This window comes from Phalacrocorax aristotelis, chromosome Z, assembly GCF_949628215.1.
Source record: "Phalacrocorax aristotelis chromosome Z, bGulAri2.1, whole genome shotgun sequence".
NCBI classification, from domain to species: Eukaryota; Metazoa; Chordata; class Aves; order Suliformes; family Phalacrocoracidae; genus Phalacrocorax; species Phalacrocorax aristotelis.
In genome coordinates, this window is record NC_134311.1 from 68,551,868 (window position 1) to 68,564,526 (window position 12,659).

Genomic DNA, 12,659 nt, shown 5'->3' on the forward strand with positions numbered 1-12,659 from the left:
GGCAGCTTTCCAGTAACTCAAAGAAAATGTGAAAATTTTTTTCAGTATTTTTCAGATACCAATATAAATTTATATACTTGAATTTGAATGAGCTTAAGTAAGATGAACAGTGGTTCCTTTAATTTTTAATGTTCCTCCCTCCTCCCCCCTTTAACTTATTTTTGATCATGAAACTGTAAGCAGGTATTTGAAGTGAGGAAGCCATGCTATATCAAAGCCCTGGTGTAAAAAATGGCCTGGTATTCCTGAAATCCTATATTATGAGTTTGCTGGCTCTGAGTTTGTGCGAGGTTTCTATTAGACAGCATTTGAAAGAAATTCTGAATCACAAAAAAGCAGTAATGTAAAACTATTTTTATTGAAAATACATCTACAAAGTAATGTTTCTCAATCCACTCTGGGTGCATACCAATGCAGAACCGTTGAGGGATGGGGAAGGGAATCTTTCTATAATACCTGATTTCCATAACAAACAAAGTTAGTATAAAAAAAGATCACATTCTTTGTGACACAATTCATTTTTCTCAGCTGATGTCATAGAAAGACAGCCATTTACATTGTCTTTGCAATGTATTTCCAACCAAAACCTTAACAAAAAATTAAATTGTTATGCCATAAATTCTAAAGTTAATGTTTATACACACATTCTGAATACAGTATCTATATAAAAATATCTCTAATTACATATCAGAAAATGCCTGTCTATATCCTAGATTTGCATTCTCTTAGCAAAAAAAAATCCATCCCCATACTTGTGGTTTTTTTTTTGTTTTTTTTTTTTTTTTTAGTCAGAGATTCATTTAGAGCTTTGTTGGTTTGACTGCTCAATGCTCTGTATTAAACCGTGCTCACTTCATTCACTAGAGAGTTCCTGCTTGTATTGTCCGGGTTACTCAGCTGGAGAAGATGGGCAGGAGTTTTTCAGACCTAAAAAAACGGGTCTTGCCTGGCAAAAGATCTGTATTCAACCAGCATGTTGATGTTTTCACTACAGTTATTTGTGCACCTTATTTATGTTCTTTTAGTGGCAGAAGCAACATATTAAATGAATTTTGATTGGCAACTGTGACATGGCAAGGGAATCCTTCATTTACATTATCAGAAAATCAGATTTTTTTGGTAGGGGGAGGGAGAAAGAAGGCAAAAGAACATTTTTCATAGAAAAGATCACTCAGCACTGCTGTGCATTTTGATTAATATTTTTTTGTTCCATCAACTGTAACGGCATTATAAAACTTTTCAGTTTAACCTCTATAATAATACAAGGCAAAAAGGAAAAAATACATAATTTATATTTTTAGAAAAAGGCTTAATCAGGGAATAATCTTGAATTGAACAAAAAAAAAATGCACAAGATTACAAGTGCGTTGTCTCCTTTTTTTCATTCTTTCCTTATCTATTCCCTGAAAGAAACCTACAATATTGCTCTTTAAAATCCTTTCAAATTAAAATGTCAACATTTATTATAGTATTTACTATTTTGCAGTTTATATATATTTCCTAGTAAAAAAGCACCCATTAGTTTTATGTTCTACTGGGTTATTTTTTCTTTTTGATATGCTACTCATAAACACACAAGGATTTTGAAATTTCGCACTGAGATAGGGAGTCACTCTTTCCGGATGGAAAAATGTAAATCCAGCTAGTAGCTCTATAACGTATCAGTGGGATGACCAAGCATTTGGGAGGGAGACCAATCAGAAAACCTCCTGTTGGTCTCAGGGATTCAGATTTAGAATCCAGTCCTTTTAGGATCTGAGCTTCTCTCCCTTCTGCACCTCCTGCAGAAGGCTGGCAATGCCTTCTATTCCTGTTATTGCATGTTATGATTTTTTTTTCCAAACAGACATGAAGGCATATTTTCTGTCCCAGCTGGGGGCCTTGCTCCTACAAACACTTGCACACATAGATTGTTCAGCTAGGTTGTGATGTTGAAATTAAGGGGGAAAATCCAGACTGGAGGTACATACGTACATACGTAAATGTTTGCAAATCAATGGGACTTGACTAGGGTAAGTGTTCATCAAGATCAGCTGAGGCTAATGCAAAAAGCTGCGTCTAAATAAAATAACTTTTTCAGGAAGATTTCAACTCAGCTGATAAAAGTGATGATTTGGGATTTTTTTTTTCTTTATTTATGTATCTTTCCCCTTTTTAGCTTTTCCGTTAATGTCCTTCTTTTTATTGTCCTGCTAGTATTTGAACAAAGGTATAACACTAGAAAAAAAATCAGCTAAAAGAAGGAAAAATCCTGTTAATTTACTTAGCTGGATGCAGTTATCAAGTTAGAAGCATTGATTGTGTGTTTATAGATGTTAAGAAATTTGCAACAGGTATTTAAAAATTTTTCAGGCTCTGTTATCTGCTTTCACTTTCCAGTGCATTAAAGAAAAAGAAAATGTTCACAGGACTGAGTAACATATACACTGATTTTTGTTTTCATTTAATTGACAATCTCTCTTTTTTTATCCTCATTTAGCACATGTCTAGCAGGACCAGTGTTGTTGCCTGTTATTTTTTTTTAAAGTAGGAAGCCATGATCACTGCTAATTTGGAATATATTTTCATTTATTCTTTCCAGTGCTAGCATAAAGGGAGAAAACAAGGAACTTGTTGAATTGGTGAACTTGGTGAATTCAAGATATAAATGGCTGTAGTGTTGGACTCGTGCTTTTTTTGCCCTACATCTTGGTTTCACTGTCTAATGGTTTCTCGCTCTCATTTTCTTGTGAGATCAGTTGGTATGGTTTCTTCATTTCATTCTCCTCTATCACAGAATTACCCATTTCAGCATCCCTGTTCTTCAGCTCGTGCCGTGATAAATGTTCAACAATTCCTGCTCCGATGGAGTCTCCCAAGACGTTGGTAGTGGTACGGAGACGATCCCTAAGGAGAAATAGTAACTTAGCCTTGATTTCACCACTTGTTCAGGGAAGCATGCAGACTAGCTCTTAAAATGGCCTTTAAATATCTACTAGATGATTTGGCTGTTTTATTTGAACTGTTAACACCATGGTTTCTTCTACAGAAATTAACAAATATACTAGGATTTGGAGTCACTATGTTAATACTCTTGGTAACTTCACAGCAAGAAACAGCTGTGTGATGAGGGCGACAAAGGGAGCATATGGCAGATGCTTCTCAGAGGCATTTCTGTACTCTGGTGGTTTGGGATTATATCCTCTGAACATGTTAAGCCAACAAGAATCTACCTTGTTAGGGTCATTTCCCTTCTGACCATAAAATACTGCCAGTAATTTAGGGTGTAATTCTGCAGAAATAATTCAAATTAAATGACAATTCAGCTCTCTTAGGGGGCTCTGCCCAGATGTCAGAAGCAGCCTGATGAAGAGTGACTGGCACTGTTACTCGGTAAGTATCCATCTACATAAGGTATGGGCATGTGGTTAGATAATAATTTGGAGACACTGTGTTCTAATAGCAACATGGGCAACTTCTTGTGGGGATCACTTGAGAAGACTGAAGAGTGAAAGCCTCTGGAAACCATAACTAATAGAGGTTAGACAAAATAGAGGTCAGAGGAAACCTTCCGCCTTTGATTTAGTTCCTGGACCTGAATTTCCCAATATATCTGCAGGTGTCAGTTAGTCTTCTGTAGAGAGAGGAATGGAAAAAACGAGGGGCTGGATAAGAGAGTTACACAACTGTTTTACTTTCCTGTGTCCCTGGGGTAGACAACTGAACTTTTCCTAGATTAGATACTCAGCAGGGTTGCAATGAACACGGTCAGATCTGAACCAGCTCTAAGCCTGATTGATGGAAAAGTTTTCATTGTCACCCTACATAAAATAGAAGACTAAAGCAATTCTTTGCTAATTTAATTACAGTGTGTCTGAAAATTTTCTAAGTACCCTATGGATCTAGGTTTCTAAGTAACCCTTTTGCAGGCAAGAAGACCCATCATTAAATAACACCCCTCACCATCTCCTTTAAGAAAACGGATTAATAGCAAGAATTTGTGATCCTTTTTAACACTTTTTTTCCAACTGCCTTCCACAGCAAAGGAAGTACACCACTGATTGCAGCATTGCCAGAATGTCCCTGGCTACTGCATTTCTAAATATGGTCTAAGCCATTAGTGACTCCATAAAAATACTTACAAGAACCAGTCCACTGCAATGATAAGAGTGATATCATCTGTAGGCAAACCTACTGATGTAAGCACAATGACCATGGTGACCAGCCCAGCTTGAGGAATGCCTGCAGCCCCAATACTGGCAGCCGTAGCGGTGATACTGTGCAAAGAGATGGCAAGAGCCATTAAATTACTTCCATAATAAACTCTTCTTATGATCTGGCAAACATTAAAAACAGATAGGAAGCAAGAGGGCATTTGCTTGGTAGTAAATAAAAAGATGAGCCCATTCCCTTATCTGAACACTGCATAGCTGCAGGGAAGTGTGGATCTTAATCCAAAATGTTTATACCAAACTTTTACCCAGAATCCTTGAAACACGATTTTGTTAGGTGGTGAATTCCTTGCTAGATGCTAAGGACCAGACGAAAACATGCTAGCTACATGCCCCCACCCATTGAGCAAACTCACTCCACAAGTTCAAACATGTTAAAAGAAAAGCCAAGAGGTAATTTTGTCCCACCAGATATAATGCAAGAACTTTTATTCTCTGTCCATCTCACTATAACTTCATGCCAGGTGAAGTATCTCTTCTCCAGCAGTTGGCATTTGGCCATCAGAAAACAGAAAGCTGTCAGAAACCCTGAATCATAGAGACTAGTAACTTGATAGAAATATGCCTGTTTACACCTGCTTTAGGACGAATTTTTTTTGTCAGGTGATTTGGCAAGCAGCAGCTCTTGCACTAATGAATGAGGAACTATTGCTTTGGTGTGCAAAAGCAGAGTTTTGCCTTCTGTTGATGAATATTGAATTAAGCCAATGGTTTTTATGGAGAGAAACACTTCTGCTTGGAAATATTCTACCTTTCCTGTTCACCATTTCTGAACTTTCAGTGTTCCTGAGTGATAAACATGTGTCTCGCTGTCCTACAGTGTGCCTCTCTCCCCTTGCTGACATTTGTTTCTTCTCTACCCATCAACCTTTTCTATTAAGCTGAGTAACATAATGAAATTAATGCAGATGAGTTATCTTTGAGTGCTACTTAGTGGGTTGTTTGCTGTTCTATTTCAAACATGAAGGCTTGTGTGCTTGAAAACATACCTACCTTTTCCACCTCTACCAGCTGGTATTATAAAAGGTATTACTACTCCTTACACAGCTTGCACTATTTGTATCCTGAGACCATCAGGTCTAGGAAAACACTACCTCCTCTAGCATTAGCACTGTGACACTTCTATGCTACTGCTTTGTACATACATTATGGACAACCTGGTACTGGTTGTAAGCCTATAGCTCTCAACACCTGCACGAGTTCTTAAGAAAGAAAATATAAAAGTCATTAAAAACTGTTCTTGTTGACTGCTAAGTGCAGTGATAGGTGTGTCATGTTACAGTTTTTTAAAGGTTTCCCTAATGGAGAATATGTGCTGGGGGGCCTCTTCTGTGCAGAAGATGTAAACCATTATGGATAGTCAGCTACTGTATCAGTTCTTGGTTTTAGCTCTAGATGCTTTTGTTTAATCCCACATATAACAGCAAGAAGGAGTCATCACAAAGGTGCTTTTGTTAGAGGTAGGTAATAATGGCTTCTGTACCTGATTGTGATAATCTGCCCAAAGTTCAGATCAAAGTTGTTAACCTGTGCAATGAAAATTGCAGCCAAAGCCTCGTATAAAGCAGTTCCATCCATATTAATTGTAGCACCAACTGGGAGTACAAATCTTGTAACTCGTTTGTCCACTCCATTTATTTCTTCTAGACACTTAAATGTAACAGGTAGTGTTGCAGAACTGAAACAAAAAAAAGGTAATACATGATATAAATTCTACAAAGAGGGAGCAAAAAGAGTGTCATGCATTGTGATGACAAGAAAGATTGTTCTAACTCTCTTAATTTTTATGTGATCTGCCAGAATACATTTTTAGAAAAGGAGAAGGGTGAATTTATACACTGCTAATGATGGAGGTTCTTCTAATGCTCTTGAAAAGTTTTTCCAGTGGTTAATTACTATCACTGTCTATGTAGTCCCTAGTATGAATGTGTCTAACTTCAGTATTTTGTCATGAGTCCTGCTTGTCATCTTTTATGTCATGGAATTATGATTGAATCATTCCTAAGGATTTTTTTTCCTGAAGTTATACAAATTGAGCTACTCAAGCCTTCAGCAAACAGCATTTTTTCTCTTATTTATTTGCTGGCTCCTCTGGAAAGGGCATTTTGGTGGACAGTTACACTACTTTACCACTTGTGGGTTAACACCAGTAGGCAGCTAAGCACTGCACAGTCACTTGCTTACTCGATCCCACATGCTCAGTGGGACAGGCAAAGAGGAAAGGAACAGTAAAGCAAAAAAATGTAGGGACTGAGATTAATTTAAAAAGTTTTAAAAATTAATTATATGTGGAAGAAGAGAAAAAGAAAAGAAAAGAAAATATCTGAGGCAAAGGCCATCACTCACCACCTCCCAGAGGTAGACCTAGGCAGTTCCTAGGCAGTTCCCCAGTAAAAGATGGCTAGCTTCCTTAAAATCCTCTTTTTTCCCTTTTTATTGCTGAGCATGATGTTATATGGCATAGAATATCTCTTTGGTTAGTTCAGGTCATCTGCCTGGTTGTGTGCCCTCCCAACCTGTTCTGCACCCCTCAATCTACTCACTGCGGTGGCAGAGTGAGAAACAGAGAAGGCCTTGATACTGGGCAAATACTGTTCAGCAACAACTAGAACATCACTGTTGTTTTGGACACAAATCTAAAATAAGGCACCATATGAGCTTCTATGGAGAAAGTTAACTCTGTCCTAGCCAGGCCCCATGCACCACTTAATCTTGTTCCCCTACTGCTATGTCTAAATATGATATAAATGATAATTTCATTTAAAGACTAACCCAACTGAACATTATGGCTTCAGAAGCTACAGAAGTGCCCATTCAGCCCACATTATGCATTGTTCCTTTTCAGAGACACTGCCTCAGAAGGAGGGATAAGGTATTTATTTTGTCAGAGCTGCCTGGGCTCTTTGTTCTTCAAGATGTATCTCTACATGTGATCACACCAAAGTAAAGAGTCTTTCAAGACCCAGCAGTTCAGATTATTCTGTCTCAGTGACCTCTTAATTGTCAACTACTTAACAGACGGTCATGTGTTTGAAAACTTAGTCAATATTAATAAAATAAAATACTGATAAAATGTAAAGTAAAGAGGGGCTGTGGAAGATTGTGCTAGAAAATCTCTTTGATGACAGTCAACATACAGCTGAATTTTAAAGAGCTTTTAAATCCACCAGCAGTGTAGAATGCTCTCTTGCATCAATCTAGGTTCTTAGAAACTTGAGCAGTGCCAGGTGGAATGTCTTACAGAAGCTGGAACATATCCTCTTAACACTATTACTGTTACCCACCAAAGGTGTAGTTTCATTTTATTTTCTCTTAAATGATGTTGAGTGGCATTTGTTTTATTATCTTCTTATAAAAATTATTATTAATCAAATTACCTTTTAGGCATTCCACAAACTTGCAAGCATTGACATCAAAATGTCAAATGTGAGATTAGTATATGCTGTCATAATTTTAAGTCCTCAAGAGCTTTTTCAGCTATACAAAACTTAAATCATATTCTACATTAAAGTTTACAATAGCTTCTCATCCAGATCTTCAAAATAATCCCAAACACCAGGGACTTGAATTTGGTAATACAGAGTTTGGACTTACAACATTCTTTAGTGTCTTTAGGAGACACTTTTAAAATCTATAAAAATGGAAGGTGTTTTATGAAAGGTCATATGGTATAGAAATGTACATTTGATTACAATAAAGTTTCCTTTCATCATAGATGCAAACAGGTTTTTTATCATGTGACGTACCTATGACTTCATCAACAAAGAGCAAAAGTGGCATTTCTGTTGCAGGTTGTATATCCATCACCGGCTATCAGGATTTTGAGCACAAAACATCAGCTGTCAATAAAGGCTCTCAAGGTCTTTCAGAATCCCCTCTGAACTTTCCTGTTTGCTGCTTCATTTTGCCATGCATATCATTTGTAATTGCATCCTTTACCGGGAAGCCATTTCAAACTACTTAAAAATCTCAAACACCAAGGCTAATCAAAGTCCATCCATAGAGTCTGCATCACCAAACAGACTCATTACATCTCTCTGTTCAGGGATTCTTATAGATAACAGAATTCAAGTCACTATAATGATAAAATTATCTCTGTTGGAGAATAGCAGAACTGAAATAAAGTTTCCAAGTGAATACTTGAGTACACAGTCAACTAATTACATTAGACAAAATTGTTTCTCAAGCCAGTGATATTACAAAAAATAGGGCCTTAAAATATTGTATTATACCTGGAAGATGTTCCCAAAGCTGTGACTAATGCCTGGATTAAGCCTCCAATAAATACCCAAGGGTTCTTACGAGTGATCAGGAAGTAGAGAAGAGGTAGGACAATGACAGCATGAATTAGCAAACCGATGATAACTGTTACAGTGTACATGGCAAGCTGACCACCAATCACACCCATATCTTCCATCTCAACAATTTTTCCAGCAATCAAGAAGAGGATTCCAAGTGGAGCATACCTGCAAATACGAAGTCAAATCAATATTGTACTGAATGAAGTAGAAATTCACTCTCCCATCCATACCATTGGTGTTTCCATGCATGCATAAATGTAGGATTTCACTATCAGGAGGACTGCAATTATTCAGAAGCAGTAGAAGAGTTTAACTCTTTAACTCTTTAACTCTTAACAGTTCAACTTGGATTAAACCACAGCAGTGAAGGTTTCTGATAGGCTCCATTTGATTTAGGATCTGGTAAGGATTTTGAGATCTATGGCAGGCCTTTCAGAGACATAAGAGATGAACTCATATACAGAGATGAGCTCACTTTGTAATTCAAATGTCATTTAAAAGCTATTTAGCCAATTCTGTTAAAATTCTGTCTGTATGAATGAAGGCTTAACTGACATATTTGTCGACTATGCCAAGTGCCCAGTTCTGTTATCTTGCCAGTGCTGTTTCCCATGTTGCTGGGGAAGGAACCCACATAGAAGGCTAACTTCCGATGATTTCAAGCTGCTTCTGGCCATGCCCCATTTTATTCAGTGGGGCACTAGATAAGTCCTTTAGCATGAAGCCATCTGTATGACAGAGGTTAGCTGTATCATGGGGCAGCAACAAAGGTGGTATGATCTGCTTTTTCCTATTGGTAAGCACAGCTACAGATGAAGAAAGAGTTAGTGCTGAGCATAAAACTCTAACATAATTCTGCTGCAGCTGGACTTTTAGTATAGCCTTATTTATATAAATGTCTACTTGTCTTTTCACACCAAGTTAACACAGAACAAAATTTATCCAGCATATCTTAATTGCACTTTAAGCCATCAAATCCATGTAGAAATTTCTCAGAGGTAACAATTCTTATCCACTTCTTTATCATCTTAAGCATGCTTGTAAAGAAGAAGGAAAGATTTTTGCTTTGTATTGATGTTTCCTGGCAGAATAGAATTTTGGTTACTGGACAATATATACTAATTTTTAGTTTTGTATCTCGTACTGCAACATATATGTGTGCTTTGGGGTAGGCTTTTGGAATTTATTCATGTGTTTGTTTGTTTTCTGTAGTAAAGAAAATACAAGGCATAATTTCTTTTCATAATTAACCTTCTACCTGACAAAAAATGAATCTTCATTGTTGAAAAGACTTTATAACTAATGTTTGAGGGAAAAGGTATTGGGTTTATTTACCTATTGAACACAGCAAAGAAAGTAGGAAAATCATGTGTATGTGTAAGCAGTGCAGCTACAACGCAAGGATGTACATATACACTACACAACTGCAGGAACCAGTTGTGATGGAAGCTAATGATAACAAGGTGTTGCTGTGTAGAAATAAGATTATGTGAGACGTTTGTTGGTTTCCTTTAGTGAAGTCAGATTAGGATATAAGGAAACTGATAGCATACTGTTGTGATCACTATCTTTATGAAGATGTAGAACGGCTCTGTATAAGCTTAGTAAGTTCTGCCATTGACCCTGTTTTATCATGTCAAAAGCTAAACACACTGAAAGACTAGGTATGTTTGGGCCAATTATTGACATACAGAATTACCATTCTTGGATTCAAGACCTGGGGAACTACAGGCCAGGCGGTCTCACCTTTGTGCCTAGCAAGATCAAGGAGGAGATCCTCCTGGAAAGTATGCTAAGGAACATGGGAGATAAGGAGGTCATTGGTGACAGCCAACATGGCTTCACTAAGGGCAAATCATGCCTGACAAATCTGGTGGCTTTCTATGACAGGCTTACAGTGTTGGTGGATAGGGAAGAGGAAGTGATGTCATCTTCCTGGACTTGTGCAAGGCATTTGACTCTGTCCTGTACAGCATCCTTGTCTCTAAATTGGAGAGACATGGGTTTGACAGATGGGCCATTCACTGAATAAGGAACTGGCTGGATGGTTGCCCTCAGAGAGTTGTGGTCAACAGCTCAATGTCCAGGTGGAGACCAGTGGCATTCATCAGCGGTTGGTATTGGGACCAGTGCAGTTTAACACCTTTGTCCGCAACATGGACAGGGGGACTGAGTGCACCCTCAGCAAGTTTGCTGACTACAGCAAACTGTGTTGTATGGTCAACATGCTGGAGAGAAGGGATGCCATCCACGGGGACCCTGATAGGCTTGAGAGGTGGGCCCATGTGACCCTCATGAAGTTCAGCAAGGCCAAGTGCAAGGTCCTGTGCATGGGTTGGGGCAATCCCAAGCACAAATACAGGATGAGCAGAGAATGGATTGAGAGCAGCCCTGCCAAAAAGGACTTGGGGGTTTTGGTTGATGAGAAGCTCAACATGACCTGGCAATGGATGATTGCAACCCAGAGAGCCAGCTGTGTCCTGGGCTGCATCAAAGTAAGTGTGACCAGCAGGTCAAGGGAAGTGATTCTACCCCTCTGCTCTGCTCTGCTGAGACCCCACCTGGAGTACTTCATCCAGCTCTGGAGTCCTCAGCACAGGAAAGACATAGACTTGTTGAACCAAGTCCAGAGGAGGGCCACAAAATAATCAGAGGGCTGGAGCACCTCTCCTGTGAAACCAGGCTGAGGGTTGTTCAGCCTGGAGAATAGAAGGCTCTGGACAGATGTTATTGCAGCCTTCCAGTACCTGAAGGGGCCTGCAAGAAAGCTGCAGAGGGACTTTTTACAAGGGCATGTAGTGATAGGACAAGGGGTAATGGCTTAAACTGAAAGATTTGGATTAGAGGTAAGGAAGAAATTTTTTACTGTGAGGGTGGGGAGACACTGGAACAGGTTGCCCAGAGAAGCTGTGGATGCCCCATCCCTGGCAGAGTTCAAGGCCAGGTTGGATGGGGCTTTGAGCAACCTGGTCTAGGGGAAGGTGTCCCTGCCCTCGGCAGGGGGGTTGGAACTAGATGGTCTTTACAGTCCCTTCCAACCCAAACCATACTAAGTTCTATGATTCTATGTTTCATTTATGAAAAAAAGCTACAAGGTAGTTAAGATCTAATTGTCTGACTTACTGCCAAACAATCCAGTGCATGACTGTGATAAAAAAATATTGTAACTTAAAACGGAATTTATCAAAAAGGCACTTACCACATGATTAGAGCTACCAATCTCATGATAGCCTCATTAAGGCTATCAAAGAAGTCTTTTAATGCCTGACCTTGCTCCTTCATGCTTCCAATCACCAGGCCAAAGCTTATTGAGAAAACCACCAAGCCAAGGGCATTCACTCCATTTACAGAACCTGGAACAGGAACTATTTCCTCTTTCATTCGGCTGAGGGTTTCCATTGCTTCTGACACATTGCTTATTATGGAAGCCACTGTGGATGTGTCATTGGATGGAATATCTACTTTAAACATTCTCTTTTCATAGTTAGTTTTGAACTGTTAAAACAAAAATAAAATATAGGAATTCTATGAATTATAGGAAACAAAGGTAAAAATCACATATTAAGTTATTAATTACTGTTGTAGGACATTTGAATTCTTTGTGTAATATTTGTTAGTAAAATGTATTGTGATGAAAACCTGGATTTCCTGAAGGCAACAAAAATCCACGTTAACCTCAAGAGCTAAATCTTCACCTTTACCTTCCTCAACTAATTTTCTTATAAATGTCAAAATTAAAGATGAAACTTTGTCATGCTCAAGAGTTTTGTGACAAAACTCTTGATTCATAGTTTGCATTTTTATAAATTGCTATATTTTTCAACAACTTATTGCTATATTTCCCAAAAACATGTCTTCAACTGTTAAATAAATAGGTCTTTTTTGGCTAGTGAAAATATTTTCATGTGCTCTGGAGTTTACTTATTTTTTCATCTTTTTAAATTAGAAAAAATTAGACTGATAGGAACTTAAATATAACATACCTGTTTTTTCCTTTGCTATGGCAATGACATTAGTTTGCCATGCTTTGCAGTAACAAATCACCAATTTTCTTAATTAAGAAAAGGGTTCTACCTTGAATGGTTCCATTAGGGAATGGGCAAATGAATGTCTGCTTTGAAACCTAGTCTTTCATCACCTAATGCTT

The 12,659-nt window shown here is 38.2% G+C and overlaps 1 protein-coding gene across 1 annotated transcript in view; it reads right to left on the reverse strand.

Annotated features, from left to right (window-relative positions):
• Positions 1-338: 338 nt before the first annotated feature.
• SLC1A3 (solute carrier family 1 member 3) overlaps positions 339-12,659 on the reverse strand; it is a 70,782-nt gene continuing 58,461 nt past the window's right edge. Inside the window, exons 6-10 of the mRNA XM_075078778.1 lie at positions 11,712-12,007; positions 8,444-8,677; positions 5,695-5,889; positions 4,122-4,256; positions 339-2,886 (exon numbers count right to left, since the gene is read on the reverse strand). Of these exons, the coding sequence (XP_074934879.1) occupies positions 2,682-2,886; positions 4,122-4,256; positions 5,695-5,889; positions 8,444-8,677; positions 11,712-12,007 (1,065 nt within the window). The 3' untranslated portion in view covers positions 339-2,681. The remainder of the gene's footprint in view (positions 2,887-4,121; positions 4,257-5,694; positions 5,890-8,443; positions 8,678-11,711; positions 12,008-12,659) is intronic.